This window comes from Vidua macroura, chromosome 5 (genome assembly GCF_024509145.1).
Source record: "Vidua macroura isolate BioBank_ID:100142 chromosome 5, ASM2450914v1, whole genome shotgun sequence".
In the NCBI taxonomy this organism is placed as follows: Eukaryota; Metazoa; Chordata; class Aves; order Passeriformes; family Viduidae; genus Vidua; species Vidua macroura.
In genome coordinates, this window is record NC_071575.1 from 8,526,534 (window position 1) to 8,544,116 (window position 17,583).

At 38.5% G+C, this 17,583-nt stretch overlaps 1 protein-coding gene across 3 annotated transcripts in view; it reads left to right on the top strand.

Moving 5' to 3' along the window:
* Positions 1-17,583, top strand: part of ATXN10 (ataxin 10) — a 91,241-nt gene that overhangs the window by 62,601 nt on the left and 11,057 nt on the right. The window contains exons 10-11 of one of the 3 annotated variants that reach the window (XR_008437345.1): positions 7,067-7,314; positions 7,450-7,776. Coding sequence is in view for 2 of the 3 variants with exons in the window: in XM_053978803.1 (XP_053834778.1) it covers positions 11,340-11,403 (64 nt within the window). In the remaining variant the exon portion in view is untranslated. Of the gene's footprint in view, positions 1-7,066; positions 7,777-11,339; positions 11,404-17,583 lie in introns of those variants that run through there. The other 2 variants (XM_053978803.1, XM_053978804.1) reach the window with 2 other exon arrangements.

Consider the following 17,583-nt stretch of genomic DNA (forward strand, 5'->3'; position numbering starts at 1 on the left):
TTTCTAAATGTAGAGTTGATCTTAATGTCAACAAGGTGGCTAAAATTATATTAATATGAGAGTCTGATCCTGTGCAAAGGTTAGGCTTGATGAATCATGAAAAGGAAATGTGTATTCTTAGAATTTCAGGTAAATGGAGAGTATAATTGCTCAGCTTTCTTAAGTCTGGATTGTCAGCAAAGAAACAGTGTCAATATCACATGAGGGCTGGGCCAGTCCATGGCAGATACAGCAAGTAAGTGTTCAAGGGACCATTTCTAGCCTTGAGGACAAATTGCAGAGTTTGGCATAGCTCACATGCAAATCTAAGCATACTCCTCTTCCTCCCCTCAGTCCACCAAAATCCCGCTCAAAGAGGGTAAATACTAAACTGTTACATTACTGTAACCTAGAGTTACAGTATGTACGGCTTGTTTTCTGAATTCTTTTGTGGTTTGGCAGTTTGGGACTTTCCAAAACTATAATGGAAAAGATACAAAATGTTTATGCTGCCAGAGTCACACTTTGTAAAAATTGTCAGTGGAAAAACTCTTTGTGAGTTACTTTTAACTGCAGTTACATCAGCAAAACAGGTTGCACATGTCAAAAATGAGCCATGGTAAAAAGATCATAATTCAGATTTCTATTGCAGTTAAAAATGAAGCACTGTTACTGACAAAATCCTGGAATCATCAAGGAATTAATCCTGAATGTATAAAAGATGTGAAAAAGACCCCAAACCAAAGTAAATCCCTTTCTGCTCTGCAGAGTGAGATACATGAAACGTTTCAATAATATGCATACACGGGGATTTCCCCCACTTCTTTGGTTAAGGTGATCAGAGTCATAGAATCCCAGAATGATTTGGGTTGGAAGGGGCCTTATAAAATAAAAAGATTGCTAATGAATTACTTGTGAAAAGTTAAAGGAAGTGTAGTTGCTTTGCTTTTGTATTTGAGAGGACATGTCATCAGTTCTATTTTGGATTAAGAATACTTTGTAACTTGAAGGTATCAAAAAATACTAGGAAAAAGACATGAATTGGTCTCAGCAGAATAGTGTATGTCTAAAGTTTCTTCCAGCTTGGGAATCGATTTGTACTTGCATTGGCCTCCTTTGAAACCATCCCCAGAAGGCTCTCCAGTAAAGTGAAACAACATCTGTTAGTCCTGACAGGAAACAGTTTTTGTAATTATGAGATTTGGGGTGGCAGGTTTTTGTTGGGTTTTTTTTTCCTTTCAAAAAGGCCCATACTTGCATTATTTGTATGTTTCTCGGAAAACATGACATTTCATATAAAACAGAGTGTGAGGTTGGCGTTGCTCAAAGTGACGTATTATTTACTACAGTAAATGGGGTTGTGTGGCTGGCTGAGGCTTCTGAGGGCTTCTTTGGTTGGTCTGATGTAAAACACAAGTGGCAAACACCACTAAACTGTGTGTTCACTGTAGTAGCCAGCTGGGTGCTGCACTCTCCCATTTACCGTTTCTGCAGCATTCTAAAAAGGCGTTTTACAATCCTTTCCAGAAACACTTTGTTTTACTATGCTTTAACCTAGTGAAAAATTTAATTATCATCAAGGATAGTTTTGTACTTAATGTGTAACAAAGTGCACATCCTTAATGCACGTACTAAAAATTAATGGTTCGTTCTTTGACCCGTCAGTAAAATCTTGGAAGCTCTGCATACAAGGGAACGTGGAAGCAGAGAATCGTGAATGCCTTTAATAAATGTCTCTGTGCAATTTCCAATCTTCTAACCTACCAGCTTTCTCCTTTTCTACTTTTCTCAAGCCCCCACCTTGGCTATGAAGTTTGGGGTGCTATACTCAACAATTTACTCTTTACAGCTTCTTAAAAATATTTAACAGTACTAAAGTCACTTCACAATTACAATAGGAAACTCTGAGGAATTACAGGAAACTGCTACCATTTTACTTTTAGCCTTGAGTCTGTCAGTGCACTCTGAAGTGCTGTGATTCAACGTGCTGAACTTAGCTGCATGAATTTAATTTAATTTAGAATTTAACCATGAAATGTAGAAATCACTGGCATAAATAATTATGTGTTTTGAAATCATCCTGCATTTTTTCACGCGCACTATTTTCGTCATTTGAGCGTTTGCTGCAGATGGAATTATATGTCTGACATTGATTTTTAATTTTTTTTTTAAATCCTTGTTTCAAAGTGGAACTAAGCAAAAATGTTAAGTAATGCTGGATGCAACAAAAGTCATCATTAGAGCATGGAAGATCTGATTGGCATTTATTTTTGCTTGCTGAATTCAGAAATTTCCAAGTAAGAGTTGTAATCCTGGATGTTGGAAGTGGAAGCAATTTCAGAATATAGTTGTGATGTGTGATAGTGATGGCATATATGGCCTTTGTGAGGGTGGTGCATTCACCAGAACAGGATGTGATTTTGGATTGGTTTTCCTCCTTTTCCATTCCACCCACTTTAAGTTGAACATAGCAGGCAGTTTTCAAGGATTTCAGCTGGACTGTGTGTCAAGGAGCAGTTGAAATGTTGTGAGGAGGAAGCAGAAAGGCAGGTGTGCCAGCTGTTGGGGAGAAATGAAGTAAGTACCAAAGCTGGCCTGAGTAGTAGAGCAAAGTAACAGTCACAGGGCTGTGGTGCCCATTTTTGTCTGGAAGAGTGTGTGATCACTAGTGTAGAACACTAATGAGGAAATCTTCAGCAGGAGCGTTCAGTGGTAATATATTTTTCTGTCAATGATTTTCAAAAACAGGATTTCTTAATGGATTTTCTGGAACTCTGTTCCAGAAGAAAAGTTATTCTGATGTAATATAAAATGTAAAACAGGAGAGAACAAAACTTTAAACAAACAGACAAAAAATATCCCCAAAAAATAACAAGCCTGTACACACAACCCACAAAACAAACTCACTCATTTTGAGCTACTCATAAAATGCTTTTTAAAGCTTGACATGGAAAACAAAAATACTGGAGCCACCAAAACAGTGGCAGCTTGCCAGACTGACTTGGAACTTCCTATTACAACGGTGATTAAAAAGGCTGAAGGGTATCATGTGATTTGTTGTTCAACCTTTATCCCTATATTTTTTCACTACTTCAAAGTGACATGTCTTCAGTTTTCACTTTGCTTTAGAACTAAATAAATTTTTGAATTTTTTATGGTCTTGGAGAAGTTGTCTCTAGTCACATAACTAATTCTTACATTTAATTTCCATCTAGTTTCTTTTTATTCTGATGAAAGAAGACAAGAGAATTAAGAATCACTTTTATAGCAGTGGTTGGAAATCGGCAAACTACGAACGTCTGATGACTGGGTTTCGTGGACTGAGGAGTGTGTGACTAGAAGTACATAAATGTATCCTGCGGTGTTGATGCAAATTTGTACAAATTCAGCTGATTTGGAGGGCAGTGTTGAATACTGGATGATCTTCAGCACCATTTTTCTCTTCTACTGCTGCTGCCAGGATAGGCAAAGGCTACACTAGCAAGGGTTGTGTGTTTCAAGCAAAATCAGTCTGTGTTGGACCTCGCTTTAGCCACGTCAAGTCGCAGATCTAAACCATACCAGAGCAAACAGCCTGCTTCTCATGGCCTCATCTACTTGTTGTGGCTTCTGGTTCAGGAGCTGTACATAGGAGAGTGAGGACAGCTGCATTGTTTAAAAAGCAAACGTTCCAGTTGTGTTACTGTCTCTTGTGGGAACCTATTCTGAATTCTCAAGTGTTTGTATTGTCATCTCAATGGCTGGAAACTCCTGTGTTTTGCTCTTGGAAAGACTAGTTGAAAAAAATGATTCAGCAGCTGAGTTAGCCTGTTACCCTTTCCTCACAGCTGGATACTCTGCATCTGCTTATTTTGGCTCAGAGTGGTGTGCTTGGAACCTTCATCTTCCCTTCCTCTTCCATAAGGCCAAAACCCTCTTTTTTCTAAACTAGTTCTCTGAGGAAAGGTTTAGAACATCACAAAGGTACCCTACATTTAGATTCTAAGATTTTTTTTTTTTTTTTTTACCTCCAAGAAGGAGTCAAGGATCTCCACTTTTGGGACAGTTGAAATAAACCTCATGTCTCTCTGGGAAATAATGCTGAAAGAGAGCAAATATCTTTGAAATTAATGTAGCAGGTGCAACAGTGTTTGTTGCCATGATTTCTGAGTTTCAGACATTAAAATGTTAAATGCATGTTTACCTAGGTGGTGTAGAGGTGGAAGAGTGTTCTGTGGACATTGCCTTGGTTGAAGTGGACATGAGCAAAGTCATTGATACTGGTGCAAGGGGCTCTCAGACCAGCTAAGCAAGGCTGCTGTGATGTCCTGGAAAGGGAGCCTCTGTCCACAAATATTTCAATAGATGTGCAGAATGCGGTGAACTCCTATAATAGACTTGATGGCCGCAAGCCACAGCTGCCTGTATTCTAAACCAAAGTGACTGTAGTCTGCCATAGGCCTTGGAATCCAGTAGCACTGAAGGCCTAAAATAGTCTTTGTATTTTGCAGTAGAATATCCTGTGTATACCTCCTGTCACGTCTGCTGCTTGGAAAAACAAGTGAAAAGCCCAAAACTAAAACTCAGAAATGAAAAAAAATGAAGTAACATTTTTCAGTATCATCATAGATGCAGAGAAGCCTGCTTGGAAACGTAACAGCTGCTATGTTCCTACTTTTATTTAGCTCTTCTGTTATCCACATTGAATGCTGGATTCTGCCCAGATGTCTAAGCACTCATTAGCTATTTGTTGAGGAGGTCTTGGAGAAAAATTGACTCTTGTTAGTCAGCCTGTTTGGTGTCAGGGTCTGAAGGACATATTTCTCACTACATAAGTCATTGTGTAGTCTCATGTGGTGCGTTCAGAACAAGTAAAGCTTAAAAATACCTTTAATGGTGGCCAAAGAATGGTGGCAACAAATCCGCAGTGTTATATTTCATTGGAATCCTTTCCTGTGGCATAATTTAGTATTCTAGTGTGATTTTCTGTCTCAGAGACTTAGGGAAGACTTAGGGACAGAAGGGTTTGAGAAGGTTGGAGCCTTTCACCTGTCCAGAGCAGGACCAGGTAGGGTGTTGATGGCTAAGGTTTGTTAGGTCATCTGCAGAGACTTGGAATACTGGAGTCTGCTCCAGCACTCTGAGACTTTTGTGTCAGTGTATTGCAATGCTTCATTCACCATTACCATTAATAGATGTGTAATGTGAATGGTCTGTTCTTTAGGCTAACTGCTTCTTGTCCTCCTGGATGTGGATAATAAAACATGCTATTTTCCTAATTAAAGGTTGCTGTGTTCACCAACAAGCTTCTGCTGTAGGTTAACCATGTTGCTTATGCTCCTTTTTAAAAATTTTATCAATTGTGGGGTTTAGGCCTTACTTGTATTCTGTTTTTTTCTTCACAGCCAGTTCAGATATTTCCTCATTATATTGAATGGTACAAAATTACTAATTTTTACTCTAGAAAGCATGATGTTGTTTCCATTTGTACAGTTGAGGAATCCTTTTTATTTGCTCTAAGGCATTAATTAATTAAATTATATGAGTTTATAAGAAGAAATTCATATGAATGGTCTGACATCCAAAATACAAATTCTTTTAAGATTTCTCTGTCATGTGAAGTCAATGAATGTGCAGAATTATTCCACTAATGGTTAAGAATCATATTTTTTCTAGAATTGCTTTCAAATTTTACATACTTTAGTAAATTTCTGACAACTATTTCCAACTTTATAACCAAGAAACGGTCATATTAGAGTAGAAAGAATCTGGTCTTCAACTAAATGTGAGGAAAAGAATTGACTTGGGCTTCTTTCCATGGTCTTAGCCTTTTCATTTTTGCTGGAGTGAGATGAAAATGTCTTAGACTCACACAGCCATTCAGAAAGGGATCTTCTGCCTAAAGTTGAATTCAGAGTAGGTTACTCAGGGATTGTCTAGAAGTCTTGAAGTCCTCCAAGATGGAGAGTCCACAGTGGCTGTTCTGTATCCTCATAGTAAAAAAATTTTTCCTTGTATCCAGCCAGAACCTTCTCAGTTGCACTTTTAAATCCATATTTTCTCTATTTAAACTACTTTGAACCTGAGTCAGGAGAGCAGCTCTGTCTTGGTGACCGGTTTGTAGGGGTGTGAAAAGGCTGCCAGCAGGTTCTCCTGAAGCCTCCTCCTCTCCAGGCTCAAACCCTGACCCTGAGTTCCCTCAGCCTCTCTGCAAGGCCCCCAGGTAGGTTGTTCCATGAGTGTCAGGGAGGGAAATTCCTTCCCTGGCTCTGTTGGCTGTGCTCGCACAGATGCGCCTCAGCATACTGTTGATGCATGTGCCATGGATGTTAATATCTTGATGATTCAGCTCTTGAGAAGTATGTTGCAATTCAATCATTTCAGTAATCTAGGGCACTAAGAGAAGTCATAAAATACATACAGTCATCAAATGTGTTCTGCTACTTTAATACATTCGTTAGGATTCCTGTGGTGATGCCAGCCCAGCTGTGTTAATGTTCCCTTTCTCTCTGATTTCACCTCCTCCAGGTTTTAATTATATTAGCCAGTCTAATTTGTCAGAGCAATATGGGGATCAGATTTACTGTTATGCTCCTTCTCTTAGCCATGTGAGAATCAGCAAATAGAGCAGATGAGAAACCCAAAGAAGTGCTCCAGAGAGGGGAAGTCAGGTTGTGGCTGCTGAAGCCCTGATGCACTGCAGAGCAGGGCTGGCGCTTGGCAGCCAACCAGCACAGCCCTACCTAGGCACCAGGTGCTGCTGCTTGAGTGAGTTTGGGCACTTAGAGCTGCATGACAGAACTAGAAGCATTACAAAGAGTGAAGGGAAAGAGCCAAGTTCATAAAATTGTGAAGTTTGCCAGTTTGATTGCTCCCAGAAACCTTTTAAGTTCCATGATGGGAGTTAAAATTAAATACTATGGAGCTAAACGTGATTGAAGACAGATTCTTTGTCTGGTAGGAAACTGGTGGTCTGTAATGAATGTTGTTTCTAGAGGTTTTCCTTATAAATGGTTCCTGCTTGTTCCTGCTTTTTGACTAATTTTTAGAATATGTTTCCCACCCCCAGCTGCTTTTTAACCAGGAAATTTGTCTTTCTGTTTTTCAGTGTGATTATAAATAATGTGTTAAAAGAAGAGTAAGTGTCAGCATTACTCAGACTGTTACTAGTGCACTTCTGTTTGAGAGAACATACTCTTTTTGGTCACCTATAGTTTGGCGAAACACAACTTCTAAGAAATAGAAGATTTTCTGTGACTGAAACAAACACCTTTCTCATTCTGCATTGACTGAAGGCCAAAAATTGGTCACATTCTGATGGAAGAGTAGTTTATGTTCAGTTGTTGTTATGTAAAGGTATGAATGTCCTTTTCTGCATAATAGTACTCTTAGTTATTAGGTGATGTTTCTAATGCCCAAAATGTTAATGATTCTTTGAAGAGATTATTTTTGCTGGACTATTTTTTATTTTTTCCATTTTTGTCTGTACAGTTGCTGGACCTGGAGATTGTAGTTGCATTTTACAAGAAGCAGGCAGATTGAGCAGCAAGCGCTGTCATACTCAGAGAATTTGCATTCTTACCCCTGAGCTCAGCTCCATTGCTGCTAGAGGGAAAGATTCAATAAGTAGTCTCAATTAATTTATACTTTTCCTGGGCTTTGTTGTGAATGATTGTGTTAATGGTAATTACTTCTTTGTACTTCAAAAGAAAGTACTGGGAGATTGTCAGGAGCAGTTCTGTTTAGGCACATATCCTTCACTATGCTACTGACATTGTTTATATATTGGTCAATAAATGTGACTTCTGTAAGATAACATAAAGATGTCAGTTTTTGTCTGTATTTTTTTCACTGGTTTATCAAGAGAAAGAGCATAGCTTTTTCCTAGGGGCTGACATGTCCCAGATTATCTGAATTAAAGACTGCATCATTCCTTGGCCATGGAAGCAGTAGACAAATACAGCCTTGGGCTAGTTCTTCCCATGAGCTTTGTTTTATATTTGTATAGCACCTTTGCTTACATGAGCTTCGTTTTAGAGCCTGGTATAAATAATTAAGATAGATTATTAAATTTCAGATACAGAGAAAGAGAAAAAAACTAGCAGTCATTGTCACTGGGAAAGGCATTTTCTCTTCAGTGTAATACATTTAAATTTCTCTTACTGGCATGACACACATCTTCACTGTGTTTCAGAAGCAAGTGCAGTAAACAAATGACAGCAATATGAAGCTGTGTTGTGAAAGTAGGCTTTTTAACTGGCAGGAATGGTTACCTGCCTTGGAATGTTGGATGTTCTATGTTTCTGCTATTTTAGAAAACTATTTCAGAAACTGACATTATAACTTTAGGGCAAAATATTCATTACTGACTTGACAGAACCACTAGAGATCATTAGCACAGAGCTGGATTGTTTAAATTCTAAACTTGTCTTAAGTAACCTTGCAGCTCCATTTTCTGTTTCAGTGTAGTTTAGAGTACAGTATTATTCTAAACTACACTGTTCTTAATAATAAAATAACCTTGTGGCTTTGTTACAGTCCAGTGCAGTTCCCTGCTATTGGCCAACTATGTTGTCAGTAATGTAAATGGAGAATAGATTTAGTGATCTTTTGTAACACAGGCCACCGTGAGCAGTTCTGTTCACCAGACACCACAACTGCCCTATTCTTTAGTTTCTGTCTATAATTTCTTCCGAAATCTAGACAGATTACAGCCAGTTTCACACCAGCCACAAATGTTCTCTTCACAAGGTACTTTCACACCATATTTAAAATATGATTAGGGTTTTGTGCAATATTAACTCCTTCCCCAAGCCCTGTGGAAGATTCCTGCTAAAGCTCTACTCGCTTGCTCTGCACTGGGCAATTTCACAGACAGTTCTCTTCAAAGCAAAAGCTTTGAGACCAATAATTAGTTGGAAGAGTTCCCAAAGCACTTTCTGTTGGGCAGTGTAGTTCCAATGGATCCTTGTGAGAGGTTGAGATGTAAGACGATTTCTCAGTGTTTGCAAAATGTGCTGGTTTGGGAAGAAAGGAAATGAGAGCAACAGGATTTGAGAGACTTTCAGCAATGCAAGTGAGACACTGGGTTGGACAATGATTCTTCCTTCTGACTGCCTGTGGCACTCTTGTTGCACAGGTGGCTCTGCTGTGTGCAGAGCAGTTGCTGACCTGGCTTACATTACAGAGCATGAATTGTTGGTTACCATAAAATGCTTTTTCAGTGGACCACTGGAGGTTCAGGAACAGCTGGCGTGGACTGGAACTTTTCTAATACTGGTTGCTCAGGATTTGACCTCTTCATCTCATGAGTCACTTGGAGTATATAGGTTTGTCTTGGATAGGTACATTGTAAGGTTTTTCTTCTTGCTCCATTTCCTTGTGCATTAAGTCATAGGTGACATTCGAAAGCTGGCATTGTGGTGACAAAAGCTGTGCCTAACTCATGCAAATTGTATGTAAATTGTATGATATTAAAGAAACTCCAAGGGGGGAGGTGCAATGCAGTGGTAGTTAGCAACTTGTTTCTTCATGAAGGTATCACTAAGGCTGTGGTTTGTTGCTGCTGTTCCCACATAACTTTGAAGGATTCTTGTCATATTCTCTCAGTAACTTTTGGAGCATTGATGGATCCTAATTAGAATTGTACTTTCCCAAAATGCTTACTCTGTTAAGTAGACATCTTGTTTGAATCAAACAAGCATATTATTGCATGGTTTGTTTCTGTTGACAGCACTTGATCCCAATTAATTTCAGAAATGTTCAGCATTTCACTGGTAGGAAATAAGAGGTAGCACTGTAGGCACATCAGAGTATGGCTACAGCCTGAACATCAAAGAACCAGCATATCCCAAGCATGTGCAATTGCTGTGTTACCTAAAGGTCACCGCTTGTTCAAGCTTTGAAGTATGATACTATGCATTGTGCCTGGCCTTTGGAGAAAACCCAGACTTTTAGTGGTAAGAATGGCTATTTTTAAACTTGTATTATTAACTGTATTTCACGTAGGTAAAGTTAGGCATGTTAGCACAGATGTGGAAGGTGGGTTTTAAGACCTAGCAGTGCTCTTTGCTTCTTATACATGTAAGCATTGCCTGTCTGTCTGTCACTGCTGCTTTCTCATGTAGCTTGAGACTCTGCAATAACATTATCTGAAAAGGAACTTAAAAGAGGCATGTGCTCATCTTCATGTCTGAATTCAGTTTTATTGATCCATAGGCTGTTTGGGATTTCACATCTAAACCTACTCAACTTTCCTCTCTTATCACAAAACTTGTGTTTCAGAAAGCTGAGGATCCTGCAGTGTAAATTTTGAGATTTATTGTTTTCCTTGGAGCATAAAAATGCATCTTCTTTGGGGCAAAAAAGATGAAAGAGAGAACACCATCATCAAGCCACGGCGTAAACCGGCATTATGTTAAATTCCTTTAACTGGCAGTTCTTGGTTTGAAATTAAGTTTTAAGAAATAAAAGAACTTAAGATTTGAACAAGTATAGCTTGGCTATCACAGAATGGTTGAGGTTGGAAGGGACATGTGAAGCTATAAATATGCATGTATGATGTTACAGTGTACCTTAGGAATCTACATAAATTTCTTATGGAACATACTTTCCATAAGATAATAATGCTCCATGTTTATTATTGAGATCAGTGTGTTCCAAGTGCTTGGTAAAGTGTATATTTATTAGGATTGGAGTCTATCTATAGGAGTCTATCTATATGTTGTTATCTCATACACAAACACAAATGTAGCAGTGCAATTCATGAGCTCCCATGTGTGTGTATGCACAAGGTACTAAAGACACCAGATCTCATCTTTGCTCATTTGCTACTAACAGAAGGAACACTTTCTCAAAGGAGGAACATCCAGGGCTCTTACTTGATATAAAGAACTTGTGCTGGGCACGTATAAGTAACACATTGCTACTAAGGTACAGCAGATGTGGTCTCATGCAAACTCGTGTGTGTATGTGTGGAGGTGTTATCTTTCAACTTCTTTTTTTTTCCTATTTTTTACTCCACAGTTTTCAATGGTTCTTCCTTCTGGAAGCAAGCAGGTGCTTTAAGTGAGCATAGCTTATCTGGCTCAGTATGAGAAACAGGAAATACCTCAGTCAAACACTTGCTAAATGAAGGGAGAATATTAAATTAGTAATTAAACACAAGCCTGCTTGTGTTTCTGTTTTGTGATACTCATGCTGAAAACACCAGGTTTACTGTGCAATTCATGTTAACATGTTTAATATTTTTGATGAAACAAACATTGCTGTTACATTTTTATATGCTGTAACATTGCTGTTACATTTTTACATATTTATTGCATGAAACATTGTAAGTATTGTTGAGACATCTGTTAAATTAAACTTTTGGGTTTTTTTAGGTGTATGACTTGGATGGCATTTCCTTGATTCTGGACAATTGCAGCATTGATGACAACAATCCTTGTATCCTTTACAAAATAATTCTGTTTATTGAATATTACTCATGATACAAGGTGTGGGGGTTTCATGGATTTATACCAGCATTGCTTTCACAGGGTGTCTAAATGTAACTGGCCTCATGAGCTTCTAGGTTATATTTAAATGGTTCAGAAGTGAGCAAGGGCACAAATAGGCTTCCATGAACTGGATTCTAAATAAGTTAACTGTGGTTATATTCTGTTTCCTAAAATAATAAGTATTACTGGTTTGCAAGTGCCTATTCAAAGAGCTGTGTCAGAAATCTGAATTCAGACTGTGGTCATTGTATCAGATTTTAGAGCTTTTGTTTCCACTGAAATCTGTTCAGGAAACTGAAATAAGTACCTGATTGATTCTTATGCTTGTTAAATCCGATTGGGGAGCTTATTCTAAGCACAGAGACAAGGCTAGCAAGCTGTTACAAAAATGTGTATAGTTGAGAAAATAAATTATGCAAATTACTGAAATGTTGGGGAGATTTTAATATAAATGGCTTTGTGCTTCATATTAGAGATTTTTTCCCCTGGAATTTAAGAGCAGAAACTTTCAAAAATAGATTGCTATTAGAGGGAAATAATCTTATATTGCAGATAAGGAGTTGTTAAAGCAGTGTTATCTATCTCTTCAAGTAATACAAGTGTGTTCAGTGACTGACCTGTGATTTTCTGACATCTAATCATTAGCTCTTTATAAATTTCTGATAATTGCATTTGGAAATGAAATGTCTTTCCTGTACAGAGTCATGTCAGCTTTTTTATACTGAACACATGAAATAGAATTTCAAATTATTATATAAGAAAAAGCACATTCTTTTTAACAAGAGTAACAAACAAACAAAAAGAGTAGTGAAAATGTTTCATATTCTCTCAGTTGTGTCCTGCAGAACATCGTGTACACATAAATATATCCTAAAATGATGAAATAATGTAGATGATAGCACAATGTTAACAAACTGGGTGGAGGAACAACGGGTGGTAACTATCTTCTGAGTTATTCAATTTGATACTTTATATCCACAAGTTTCACATCTTCAGTATTCCTGTAGTTTGAGACCTGACAGTGCACTGAGTGGCAGAATTCCATGGTCCAGATCTGGTAATGGGCACTGCTGGATGTGGTGGGATGGGCAGGGAAATTTACCTTTCTCGAAGTGGAAAAGCAGCCCTGAGAAAACCTAGTAAGGAGTTTTTGTCCCAGGTGACTCTTCTTTGCTGGAAAGCACAGCTGTGCAACCACTTCTAGGATTAATCCTTCATCTTAGCTGTAGTAGAAGAGGATAAAGTTGAAGACTCTCAAAAGGGTAGACTTGTAATTTATGGTCTCAAATGAAAAGAAAATAAAATACCATGAGAGTCTTTACTGTGTTTTGAGCAAAGTGGAACTTCTTGCACCTTTTGATACAGGCTGACATTTTATGGCTATGCCATAAACTTACTAGAGGATAAAACTTTGTTTACTTGGTTTTTAAAAACATATTAACACCTCTTAATGTGAGCTTTCACCAGTGATCCATAGCATACAGTATTGGGGGATATGGAAAAGTGAGTAGCACATGGGCACAGGGAGGACTTGCCTGCTCTGACAAAGTTTGCTGCATCAGCTTCTGGAGTGCAGCTCCTGGTGATGCCATAAGTTTTAGCTTTCATATTTTTTAGATTTTGTACTGCCTTAGTGTGACTCTGAACTTCATATGAAGTGTTAGCAAGTTCTCTTCACAGGGTAGTTAGACAAAGCAATCCTTTTGCAGCCTGAGAACCAAGGACACCGTTACAGCTTTAGGGTCAAGAAGTGTAAACAATGGTGAATTGAGGAGAGCGATCTGGGAGGATGGGACTTCATAACCTGAAGCTGCAATTGGACAATTAACCCCAATATGTAAATGGACCAAAACTTACAAAAGTGTGAGAACTCATGACTGGTCATCCATCTTGTGTCCATCTTGTGTCCATATTGGGCAGAGCCACGTGTACTGCCCAAGATGAAGGCCTTTGAAGGCCTTCTAATAAATACCTTCTTTAATTCTGTCTAGCCTCTTTAGGCATCACTGACTATGGCTCTGTTTATTATTTTGACCTCTTGCTATTCCAGGTGCTCTTGTGCTACATGAAGTTAATGCTCCCCTGCTTGTCTCCTGCCTCTAACATTCCTCATCTGCTGCCTTCCCAGCAGGTCATACACAGGGAAGCAGAGGACAAGTTTGCAGTTCAGATCTGTCTCTACTTTCATCTGCTTTGCAGCATGTTCTGCTACTTCTGGACACCTGATGCCTGAATCCATTGCATAATGTTTCTTTGAAGAGATTTGACAGTTTCTTTGCACTTCTTGTGTGCTCCACTCCTGCCTGGCACAAATCTCAGAATCACTGAATGGGTAAGGCTGGAAGGAACCACAGTGGCTCATCTGCAGTTTTCCAAGGTGGAGTGGAAAGCTTCAAGAAAAAGCTCAGCAAAGCTCTTCAGTCTTGGCTCCTTCAGGAAGTCATGTCCAGAAAGTTCATTTTACATTCTTATTCTTAGTGCCTGTTTTTGTGGTTTCAGGCTGTGTTACTTGGATTTCTCCTTGCATAAAGCTGACTGGAAAAAGTTTCACCCAGAATCCTTTGATATAATAACTTCTTAGATTTCTTAGTAAGTCTTGGTAGATGCCCATTTTTGATGAATCTGTTTTGGAGTCACCCAAGCTCTACATTTAGGATGTCATTATGTTTTCTCCACTTTACTAGAAAAGTTCTGCCTCCAAATTACACATACAAAATTTCTCACCAAAAACTGTAACTTTTGTGATAAAAGTGATAGGATATTTTTCTGGATGGGAAAAAAATAATTTCCCTAAAGTGTGCAATTTATCAGGGGAAGCTGGACTGCCACAGTAGATGTTAAAGGAGCTCTCTATTACATTTGAGAGGAAAAATTCTTTGATAAATCTTTTTATTTGTAGCATATGGAAGTATACTGAAAGAGGAAATGGGTCTTCTCTTATCCTAAATTAAATTCCTTTGTAAACCTGTCATTACCTAAAATTGCTTTCTTTGAGATCCTGAACAGTTCTTTAATGTGCATAGAAATACCAGGGAGTTTGTAGCTTACAAAGTTCAACTGACATGTTTGCGTTGCTGTAATTAATTGTTTAAATTCATCTTTCAGTCTGAGTTTGGGAGAACTCTTATATTGTCTGATTATATCTCAGACTTGTAACTTCTACATTTATACTAGCAAACAAGTTTTTTCCTTCAGGAAAACTACCACTCTAATAGTTACAGACAAGAAGATTATTATGGACAGTTAAAAACAAATTTACTGTACCTCTGTAATTATTTGAATTGGTATTTTAATTTTCCAGCTACTACATCTTTGCATGTAAATGCAACAGAGAGATGCTGAAGGTTGACAAGATTTTCTGTGTCTGTTAGGCTTTCAGCACAAGACAAAGGGTAAACAGAGTGAGACTGGAGAGATGCAGTTCATTAAGAGTTAAACTTCAAAGAAGGTTAATACCACTTTTTCTATACCTGGTAAATCTTCCATGGATTGGCTGTGTCCTAGTCATAACTCTCCTTCTGTTTCAAAGGAAAACAGGGTGTTTCAAAATGCAAGCAGAGTTATTTGCCTTTAGATTAAGGAGAGATTCCTGTATGAGCTAATCTTTATTTTTGAAAATTCAGTTTCTTGTTCTGCTTCTGAAAAGTGAGAGCATCATGCATTACCTTTGTAACCTGTGCTTAAAAACAAATAAATTCAACCTGCTAAAGGATAGCAGAGTGGGTTGCAGATGCCTATCTGGGTAATACCAGTAAAAAATTTACTCCAAATCCTGCTTTTCAGGTTACTTGTGTTGAAAAGGTGTTCTAAATTCAAATCTCTTCTGTTTTGCTCTCTGAATCATTGTCTTCTTCATCTCTGACTGGCTCTATCATCAGACAAGAGCCCTTCCTTTTGTTCTTGCCTTTTACCTCATCCTAAGCTCTTCCTGCTCCTTCCAGCTTAATTTCTGCCCTTTCACAGGTTCCATTTCCTTAAGGTAAACATGAGCAGGGAGGTCAGCCTGTTCTGATCAAAATACTTTTGACCTTAATCACTCAAAAAAAGGTGCTTATGAGAGGCTTTAAATAAACTGACCTGTTTGTTATTGAAGACTTTTCAGTTTACCTAAACTAAGCTGCTTGGTTTTTCACTGCTTCCTAACATTTGTGCTCATGAGTAATACACACAGATTTGCCTTTTTTTGCTTTTCAGTGGCTGTCCATAGAAATATTTATTACTATTTTGGGGGAAAAAATATTATCCAGAGTACTGCAATATAATAGCTGTTAGTTAGTGGTAAAACTTAAAAGTCAGAAGTGAACTGCAGTTTTGAAGATGGAATATTCTTGTTTTTTCAGGCTGCTTGCCAGTGTTACCCTTTAGAGATTCTTATAGGTGTCTCAATAAATTGATTTTGTGAATATCTGCATTTAATCAGAATGACCTTATATAAGTATGTATTTTATATAAACTGTTAATCAACACAGTTTTCTATTAGCCAAGAAACCAGTCGTACATGAAGAAAATGTATCCTGCTGTGAGGATATATATTTATATTTATATATATATATATATATGTGTGTGTGTGTGTGTTATATATGTAAGCAAACACCTAGCAAGCTGTGTTTTAGGAGTAAGAATTTTCAGCATTTGTGAAAGGAAAAGCTTGATATGGAAAGGAAAAGGTTGATATGAATATCCATACACAGATCCCTTAGTATGAATAATGGATGAAAATGTAGAAAGAGTAAGTTAATTTCCAGATACTCCTTCCAAAACTGTTTCTATTATATTCAGTCATCTGAGAGGTAGATTGAAAATACTTTTGACTTCATGGCAGCAGCAAGTATAATTGTGGTTCATGAAACTGGCTAAAGCTGGAGGAAATCAAGTTGCTATGGTCTACAACAATGGCAGTTTGTTTTTGGAAGATGCCAGCAACGACTTTTGGGGGAGCTGACAGACACTTTCATCAAAGTTACAGAGTGCAACCTTAAACAGGCCACATGCTGTAAAACAGCCTCACCACTGAATGGGAGCCAGTAGAAAGCAAAAATAGGTGAGTTGACTTTTTAGAGTGAGCCATCACAGAGCTGAGTGTTTTCATGCATGTGTGACTATCCCATGTGTGTTGTCAAGAAAATACAGCACAATGTCACTTCAGCAGTGGTTGCCTTTCTGAGGAAAGCTCATTTCAGGCACTGACTGTGCATTAAGAAGTTTGATGTGACCTATTTGATTCTGTATTTTTATAAGCATACACAAAATCACGTTATTATATGATCACTGTAAAGGACCCACTGATGAATACTGATGAGAGCTGTAATGGTCTCCTCATGCCCAGTCAAGTTCTGCCCACTTGGACAGAACTTGGCCCTCCCAACCCAGGCCATGCTGTGATTCTATGGAATTACCATTTTCCTCCTCACAGTGACCCTTGCTTTGCTCCACAAGTAAATTTGAAGGCTACCTAGGCAAAGGGGGAGTGCGTTCTTTGGTAGAGGGCAATCAATTTTTACATTATTGTTGGTTGCTCTGTGTCATCCAGAGATGACAGAGAGTGCTGCAAACATCTTACTTTCTATCAACCAGTACTGAATGTGTCACTGTAATTTAACAAGCAGCGGTTGAGGTCAGCAGTGGAAGAATGGGACTTGTCAGCACGGGTTAAGAACATAAATTGGTTGGCCTGAACCCTTCATTCATACAGCCAAAGGCAAAATAAAATAACAGCTGGGTGGAAGCCAGCTCTACCTGTTCTCACTGGCACAGGTTGCTCAGAGAAGCTGTGGCTGCCCCATCCCTGGAAGTGTTCAAGGCCAGGTTGTACGAGGCTTGGAGCAACCTGGGGTAGTGGAAGGTGCCCCTGCCCGTGGAATTAGATGAGTTTGGAACTAGAGGTGGAACTAGTTTGGAACTCAGTGAGCTTTAAGGTCCCTTCCAACCCAAACCAGTCTGGGATTCTATTCTATGATTCCACCATAGATGGAGCTAGGGAACCAAGAAGTCACTGTATTGCCATGCTCCAATTCAGACCAGTTCAATGCCTATGTGCTGAGAATTGTTTTTAAAGAGAGTGGAGAGAGTGGAAGATTCCTGCCTTGTGACATATGCACAAACCTGAGCTCTGTGTGAATGCAATTTT